Consider the following 9,498-nt stretch of genomic DNA (forward strand, 5'->3'; position numbering starts at 1 on the left):
ACATTGGTACGTTCGATACATTTAAGGAAGAGTTACAAAAAAGGCAAGTTGTTAATGGATAACTGTTATGAGGGCGAATTTGAATATAAGGTCACTTTTTTGCCTGGATATAGCGTAGTGGGAGGAGGGCGGGGTGAGTTGATGGAGGGAAAGGGATGGGGGAGTGGGGAGTGGTTGTGAAACTTCGATCGATTTCTGAGGGCGGGGCAAGGTATAAATAAAATTTAAATAGAAAATCCAAGCCTTGAAATACTAAGAATGTCAATAATAATAAACTGTATATACACTCAATCATGCGAGACATTTGCACCAAAATCATAAATCTTTAAATTGAAAAAAATTTCACAATTACCTGAAAAAAGTAGTTTTTTCATTCAGAATGATTATCTATTTGTTGAGTTGGTTTGAACTAGATGGCTCTTGGTTAGCGTGAAATACAATAATGGTAAAAGAAAAATGAACTAAAATGGGGTTGAGTTCGTTTTATTCGACCATTTTCTTTCTCTTTTTTCTAAGCTACTTTACGTTGTTCGCATAAGCTCTCAGTTGTGCTAAGTGAGCACTCGGCAAGTAGTCGACCAACAAATGTCGTGAATCGATTAAAGAAGCACGGTTGTTTTGTCCTAATCCAACAACTCCAGGTCGCATAACCGAAAGCCCAGAACTGCTTTCTAAACCGAAAGAGTCAGTCGGTATTTTACATGTTTCAAACGAAACTGCAGGAAAGCTTTCAATGTTTACGTCATTATTTGGCCTTACACCTTCAGTGTAGCTTTGTCGTTCTTTTAGACGACCGTTCGCTATACCGACAAGGTGACTTCGCGCCAGGTCCGAATTGTGGACAATCAACGTTGGGTTATTTGGCTGCGTTTGATTCGACAGTTGAATAGCAGAATCGTGGAAAACCGAATTATGCGAAGCGCGCATCGGGCTGATAAGCATTTGGTCTAGCTTCCAGTTATTTGCGTCGAGCAATGAAGCGTTCGGATTGGTCAATCCATGCAGTGACGGCAAGTGATTTGATTGGCTAGAATTGGATCCAGAAGACGATGATTGGGTGGTACTTTGGGATCCTTGTTCATCAGGTGTTTCCAATGGTCTCTGAAAGAAAAGGAGTCTTTGCAAGATTTTCCGAAGAATTATCACGTCAGTTAGTACATTTCAAAAAATAAAGGACAATTCGCAGATAGGAAAATATTCTGCTTCTTTTTTTTAAACCCCAGCAACTCCTGATCTGAGGTCGATTTGGGTCTGGGACAATTTCATTAGAGGTCATTTTGGGTTAGGACGATCTGATCAGCGATCTTGATCACGGGTCAAGAATGCACTGATCAAAGAACATTTTGGTCTCGCACGGTCCGATAAGATTTAGTTTGGACCTGAGACAACCTGAGCAGAAATCATGTTATCATTTTTATGTGGTCTGATCAGAGTTGGATTTGATATGGGAAGTTATGGTCAGATATGTTCTAAACGCGCGTGATGAGTGTCGAGTAGAGACACTTATCATTTTGCCGCCATGTGTTGAACAAGCTTAGAAGAGTTAATTAGGATATATTACGGCACATTATGTCTTGGTAAGTTTGAAAGAATTGTTTTACGCTGACAACTTGGGCATTTACCTGTTTGTGGGGGTACACATTGATGTGGCATTTGATGCACTCCTGACTCATGTTGGCCCAAGAGTTCCCAGACATCCACTTTCTCTTGCATTTTGGACACTTGTACTCTCCGAAGCACCTTTTCTTCCCCTGGTATGGAGTCAAGCCTTCCCCTTTGGGACGAGCCTGCAAAAGACATTTTTGAATAATCGCTGATTCCCCGTATCTTTACATCCTTACAATTTGATTAACAACTCTCTCATCGACAAATGATCATACCTTGTAAAGTTTATAATCACATTAGTGATAATTCGATTTGAAAGCGGGCAACATCTTTTGCAACTTAAAGGAATTAAAAAAAGTTTCTTGAGTTTTCCCGTTTGAGACAAAGCTTATTATTTCATCTCCAAAAGGGAAAGATCTCAATTACAAAAAGTGAAGAATTCTCTCACCTGAGGACAGTCTTTAATGTAGTGGCCCTTCGTGAAGCATAAATGACACAAGTAGCTCGGAGGAGGCTTCTTTTTGCCCCTTCGGCCAAACCCATCCAGCGACAATTCCTTCAACAGTTCCAGCAAATCCTCTTTCTCCATTCCTGACGTGCTTTCCATCAACTTTTCCATGTCTAGTTCACTTCTATTTGGCTCTCGCATTTCGGTTCCCACGGGGAAATTTATTACTTCGTGCTTTGAGATTTTGGTGGGTCTGGCTATAATTTCAAGTCCTGTCGTTGATTCATCGTGATTTCGGTTCGATGATGAGAGGGGTGTGAACGGATGTGATTCGTTGCCATGGTAACTTTGTGACTGCGTCATAGGACTGTCGTTGTTCGCGCCTCGGTGAGAGGCGGATCCAATCAAATGATGGTTGCTTTGATTGTGGTTTCCACCTTAAAAGAAAGCTCGACTTCAAAGTGCACAGACTTCGAAAGTAAGATATGTAAAAATGCGCCTGAATATTTCTCGTGTGTAATCCTTTTAACTTCAATTATTCAGATCAAACAATTGTTTCTGTAATTTTCCGCAAGTTCTCAGAAAAAAGCCATGTGATCCTACATTGTTTGTTTGTTCATACCATTTCGTGAACTGAAGTCTATGTACTCGTTTTTTATGCATATATAAAATGAAATATTCAGGAACTGCATAAATATTCAAAGCCAACCGAAATTTCGGCGAAAAGAAAGTTATCGGACCGAAAATTGCGAGATTTATCGGACCGAATTATTTGATCATGTTTGTTGTGCTTTCATTAGCAACAAAAATGTCAGCGTAGAATTTTCGTTCGTGATAAAGTTATATGCCAACAAATTTGGAAGAATTTTATTCCCTGTGACAGCATGGAGTCAAGAAGAATACTCTAGTATTGAAAATTTTTGACGATCCAGGAGTTTTCACGTACCTGCAATTGTAGCATTCAATTCTCCCGTTGACTGCTGCACTTCCAGTCCATTTTGCGAGGTAGTAGTAGTAGGGTTCACATTCATTCTCGACAAGAACAGCGAATCGTTGTTGCCGATGTTGCAGGTAATTGGAAGCTGCGAATTTCGAACATGAGACTGGTTGTATTGTTTCATCATCATAAGAGGACTCAAAGCAACGTCGCTGGTTGGTCTTACAGCCTGAAACAGAAGACGCAAACATAGTTATCAATAAATAACTTTGATAATTTCTCTTATCGTAACCTTTTACGTGACGCATTGCTAGCTTGCTTTTTCTGTACACTGTAAAGATTTTTGAAAGAGCAAACCTCGGACTAAATTATGTACAAGAAACGTTTTCCGTCATTGAGGGAGTCTGAAACCTTGAGCCAAACTTGAGCATAGTACGTTTACGTTTAGTTCAATCCAAAGAAATTTAGTTCAAGAAATTTTTTTCACAATGAACATTGTTGAAGGACAGATAACAAAAACGCATTCATGGGCAACATATCTAGAAATACTCTTACCATATGGTTCATCACATCCAAAGAGGGGGAGCTTGACGTAAATCTACTCAATGATGGTCCACAAACACCGCCACTTCGTGACGTCAGAATGCTGCCCGTAGTCCCTCGACTAGGCAGGTGACCAACTGGCTTAGAACGTGCTTCGATTCCACCATTACTGTTCCAGATGCTGACCCCATTTTCGGAAGACCCAATGCCGGGTTCCAAACTAGATTCCACGGGTTTGGGTAACCCAATGTTTGCAAGTCTTAGACTTTCGAGAGTGCTTTCGAGAGTGCTTTTTGATGCGCTAACATCATTGGAGGTGATTCCCTCTAGTAGATTGGAATTACTTAACGCCGGCGCAAAAGTGAGTAATTGGTCCGAAATATCAGACGATTTATTCGTTTGAAGCGAAGTTTGTTTATGGAAAGATAATGACTGATAAAGTGGATTTACCATAGAAGAATCCATCAATTTTTTAAACTATTACGATTAACTAGTATCCTATATAAACAGCACACTCGTAAAGCTCTATAACATATAATTCAATAAAACTTTCATCAAACAATTTTTGCAGAAACTTCGATTAAAAACAGCTAAATATATACGACAGAGAACTCAAACAAATATTTACAGTTGAATCAAGTTTTCCAGTGTTTAGGGATAATTTTGCAACATTAGGTGCATGCTAGATGAGGGTTTGTATAGGTAAGTTTTAGATTGGGTCTGATAAAATTTGGAGCCTCGGAAATGTAGCTTCTTCTAAGAACAGGGAATGTAATTCAAGCTCTAATAGAACCCAAACTGTTTCAGGATCTCGCAAACTTTAGGAATGAAACTTTCAAAATTCAAGATTTGCTGAATCGGAGAGGCATTAAGTTATTAGAACCAAAATCTAAATTTAGACCAGATTCAAAACTTTACAAGCAAAATTTGCTGCAGGGGAATGTACGTTTAGGCCCAATATTAAACCCAAGAATAAGGGTTTATTTGTACGAATTAGAAAAGCCCTTTCAACTGCGTAAGTTTTATTCAGGCACTTTAAAGCTTATTTCCTTAGGCTTAGCCCAATGCGAGCTGAGAATGTGTGTGAACAAAACTTAATGTTCAATAACTAGGAAACACCAAAGCAAGTGCCATGGAAAACTTAACTTTAGTTGACTTAGAAACGAATGCAAGCTCACTCGCGTATAAGCTTTTCCTCGATAATGTTTACAGTACTAACTTGTGGTTTATAAAAGGTTTATGACCAGTACACGTATATCAACGTATTAACCTGCTGATCTAAAGAATTAGAAATTCGTAAAAGAAAGAAAGAAACAAGCTGATCAGTGAAACGCTTTTGCAAGTAAGGAATGGAACTAATAACCAGAATCGGTTATAACTTATAACACCGGGGAAAACAATTCAGCGCAAACTTTTCTAATCCGTTCACAGGAATTTGTTCCCGTCTACTGAAGATATAATATGTTCATTTGTTCTTTCTTTATTTCACACGGTTTCTGGCTTCCGGTGATATTTTGGCACATTTTTGCTTTTTCCAGGCCGTATTAATCATCTGTGAAATTCTTGGTGTGAAAGTGGCCTCAATTGCGACGCATTTATGAACTAATTGACGCTGTTTGGAAGGCTAAGTGAAAACTTTCATAAAATGTAATTCTTACTCAAATTTCTAATTGCGGCAAAGTAATTAAGTTAAAAAAGAAAATTACTGATTAAGCGATTATTTGAATAAGATAACCGTTGATTAGGTTACTTACGAACGAAGCAGAGGTTACTAAAGTAATGAAGGTTTCTTATTCGCTGCGATAGAGCTCTTTCATGTTTTCACAATGAGCTCTGATTTTCATACCACATATTTCTGCTTGGAAAAGATAAGACAATAGTTAGCCAAATTTGAACAATCAAATCAACTCTAATCACAAATTTAAACTTTCACTTTCTAAGGCTTGATATAATGCAGAAGAAAGCTGCATTCAATATGAAGAAGGAAGAGTATACCTTTGAATTATAAGTTTCATATCTGTACGTTTTGATTAATGGTTTATAATACCGATCACAGCTAGTTATAATTGGTCCTGTTTCACCGATAGTGAATAGAAAAGGATTGTTTCACGCTTGAAAAGCTGACAATAAGTTTCAGTTAACTAAATCATAACCCAGTGCAAATAGAGCCTATTCAATGAAAGACATAGACAAAAGCAATGCTTGCTTTAAAGACCCTGCTATTCTTAACTTACAATGGGTTGAGACTTACCAACGCAAAGCTATTTGGTTTCTTTTCGCTTCTGTTTGCCAAACGAAATCTTATCAATTGCGTTTAACAATAGTACACATATTCAACGCTTTTATGTATTTCTGAAAGCGTATAGAACGCGCAAAGCTATAGTAACCAAACTTAAGTGAAGCAATTTGATTTTTTTCCATGGGAGCAACATTTTCTGCGATGCATGGTAGGAAATAAAGACAGTTTCTAGAAAAATTCAGAATTATGCATTCAAAAAAATGTTTTTTTTTGGTGACACATGCAAAACATTGCCCGGCAAGTTTCCTGATGAGATTAGCCGCCCGGGTTGACCTCATAATTCAAAAATTATAAAATTACAATATCATATTATGGGGTCTATGAAAAGTTGTAGTCATTGGATTGCATTGTATTTTCATGAAATTTTTGAATACTTCATGAAAAGGAGGGAAAAACTATGTTTTAAAAACCTAAATTGAATGAAAATTTTAAGCGAACAGAGAATTTTTTTATTGTTGCCTTCGGTTAAATTTGGGGGGGGGGGTGCTTTTTATTTAAAAAAATCAACTTTTGGTAACTTTCCATCCTTTTGTGCCCGTGCAGTAACCTCCTCCCACGTGCTGTATTTTTATTGTGCGTTTTTCTCTGCTTTAGTGTTGTGCTATACTATTCCTGGCCTATCCGGGATTTTAGTTTTTAGATTCATCATGTCTTGGAAAAAAGAGCCTCCATTTTTGCTTATTCTGCAAGAAAAACAGTCACGCTGTTTTCTCTTGAAGTTTAAGACGCTCATGAGGTCTCAAGATGAAACCAAGACTCTTTGACAACCAAGACAACTGGTATTTCAATTTTTCAAAAACCGAACACTCCAGTAATTTCTCGTCCACTAAAAGAAACACCTCTATCAACAAAATTCAACGATCAGAATTGCATAGGCAGAATTGCAAAATCAGAATTGCATAGGCAGGCAAAGACATCTTTTTTTGCAATGGTTTCAGAAAAATTGTTTCAAGCAATGGTTTTAGAAAAATTGTTTTCAAAAATTGATTTAAAGAAGTATCATTTCATCGAAAAGTAAATTTTTAGTTTCTAAAAATATGGAATGCTAGTTTGTCTATAATCGCGAAGATTAATTGTTCAGACAGTTCAAGCTAATGATACAAGAGGTTAGCACTAGGACGTATATGTAAATGTATATATCATTAAATTTCACTTACGGTAAAATTAAAGTTTTCGTTTAAATTAAAGGTAAATTCAGTTGCTGATTTTAATATATTCTAGACATTTTATGAGATTTCCTTTGATTCTACTGTGCTGCGCATTAATCAATGTTCAATATCAATTTTGACTGTGGAGAAATTGTTAGTGGGCTAATTTCTTGGACTCTATATTTCTGCTGAATAAACATCTATAGTTCTGTCTTTCCGGACATCTTGTTCCTAACTATCGATTGATTTCCATGTCCACATCAAAAAAAAAATTAATGAGATTTTTTTAAACAAAAACTGCCTCTAGAGTGACAATATTCAAAAAGAAAAACATAAGCAATACTGAACATCAAGCGTAGCCCTTTACGAAGTTTTATTATTTCTAATGTTATTATGTTATTTATAATGTTATTTTGGTTTTGTACCATTAGTATAGAATACCAGTTTAGCCTTTCATCAAACACAAGCTTTTCATAGTTTTTTTGAATTGAAAGAAAAAATGCTCATGGAACAGGTTAAAAAACTTGCAGTCGCAACAATTTTATACTCCCCTCGGCTATTATATTTCACTGATTGTCAAGATATCTTTGGTAACAGATAGGCCTTTTTAACTGAAGACGTCGCGAAGAATAGTTCCTAAGAGAGCTAGCAATTTGCTTAATTTCGGGTAAAAAGTTGAATAATCTGAAATTCGAGAATATCAGATGGAGAAATTGCAAGTTTCAGTTGATCGTTACGAGCAATTTAGTTTCACGTCGTCACTGAAGCGTGGCTAATCCGGTTGAAGCTCTCAATTTTTAATCCTATAACTTTGGGTTAAAATCTTGAATTTTTTTAAAAAAAGAGAGTTCATAACTTTGGAAAGGAAAACAACAGAATAACGCCACTCGTTAATAATGGCTAGTGGGAAGACGGTCTTAACAATTAAACTACCTGGTTTCACTCAGTCAATCAATGAGGCAATATAGTCCAGCTGCGAAAAATGACTTTTTTAATAAGTGCAAAATTTCTGAACACCTTTGTCAATTTTCAAACTTTGTTTTAAGTGGGACTGCTGTTGTGTAATGTTGTTCAGTCTTGCTCTTTTGCTACTTCAGTATGTGCTGCAGAGAATTTAGAAAAATATATTTTTTTCATAATTGGAAGAAAACACTTTTAAAAAGACTTTTGCTCGACCCATGAAAAGGCCTTTCTCAATACAAAAGCCTTTGAAAATACCATGTTTGACACAAAGGCCCTATAAAAAATTTTCGCTCGACAATCATTGCCTATGAAAAGCTTCTACTGGGCTCATGAAAGGAAGTTTGCTGAACTTTAATTAAGAAGTTCGACTGTGTAATTTTGAACAATATTGACACCGCCCCTACGAAAGTAATTGAGTGTTGCCATAAGTCTAGGGCTCTTCCAAAAAGTGTTTATCTTATACCATCTCGTCAGGCAAATGCTTATCTTTCGTAAGATTCGCAAAATTGAAACAAAAACTGCATAGTTGAATTGAAATAACTGTTTTTAGCATGTAAAAATGGCACCAATTCAAAACGAACGGTTACCTCGTAAGATTTATTAAGAAGAACGGTTATCTTTTAAGGAACATGTAATACAAAAACTTAACTTATAATATCTTGTAGGCAAACGGCTGTCTTGAATGTTTCCTGTAAAAATGTTTGTCTGGAAAGAATCTGTACAAAAATTTTGTCTGACAATGTATCGTCTTGTACGATTCTGTCAGAATCATATAAGGTCTTACAAGATAACCATTCGGAGTTTTCCCGTGTGTTGCAGAAATGACCAATGATTTGTTTCCTGTCATTCCTTTGTTTCTTTGCTCGGAAAGATGTTTCTATTTCTTTTTTAACGAATTTGCCACCGTCGTTTCCCAGGTTTTGTCTTTATATTTGGAATCGAACATCAGCCAAAATCTCTTTTTTGTAAATTTTATGCTGATCGTTTCACACTGGTTTGAAACTCAGAACAGAATAAATAATTTTTCAACAATGGTTTGATCGCTTCATTCCTTCGCTATACATTTTTCCACCGTTAAGACTCATGTAAAGGAGGAGGTGGAGAAAAACGAAGAGGTCACACCGCTGTTTTGTTTTCGGGGTCCCAATTCAAGCGGGAACTATACGCACCATTCTACTGGTTTTTTTTCTGTGCATTTCGGCCGATTTATGTATTCATTGTAGAGAGTTTTGGTTGTTGTGTTTAGAGAACCAGTCAAGCGTTCGTTTAATTGATAAAAATTTGTTGATATTATTTTTTCGAGGAGTTATCAAGGTTTCAGTTTTGTGAAAATTGACGTTTGATGTCATTTTGTTCACTTATCGGTTCCTTTTTGTTCAATATAGGACATTTGTGCCAATTCAGGTCTTGCTCTAATTTTCTGAACAATTGTATGTCTTTACCCGGGTCGAGGCCGAATGGCTATCTTGTAAGAACTTGCAAGTTTCTGGCAGAAACTTACAAGGCGATGCATCGCCTTGCAAGTTTTTCTTCCAAAAACTTGCAAGTTCTTACA

At 36.6% G+C, this 9,498-nt stretch overlaps 1 protein-coding gene across 1 annotated transcript; it reads right to left on the reverse strand.

The window, feature by feature from the left end:
• Positions 1–212: 212 nt before the first annotated feature.
• Positions 213–5,619, reverse strand: LOC142351220 (uncharacterized). Its single transcript, XM_075403351.1, has 5 exons — positions 3,546–5,619; positions 3,000–3,219; positions 2,054–2,490; positions 1,623–1,787; positions 213–1,101 (listed from the first exon to the last, which is right to left on the reverse strand). The coding sequence occupies exons 1-5, from the start codon at positions 3,996–3,998 to the stop codon at positions 517–519; spliced, it is 1,860 nt and encodes a 619-aa protein (XP_075259466.1). The 5' UTR covers positions 3,999–5,619; the 3' UTR covers positions 213–516.
• Positions 5,620–9,498: the final 3,879 nt, after the last annotated feature.

The sequence above is a fragment of the Convolutriloba macropyga genome, chromosome 12 (genome assembly GCF_964194025.1).
Source record: "Convolutriloba macropyga chromosome 12, txConMacr16.3, whole genome shotgun sequence".
Classification (NCBI taxonomy): Eukaryota; Metazoa; Xenacoelomorpha; order Acoela; family Convolutidae; genus Convolutriloba; species Convolutriloba macropyga.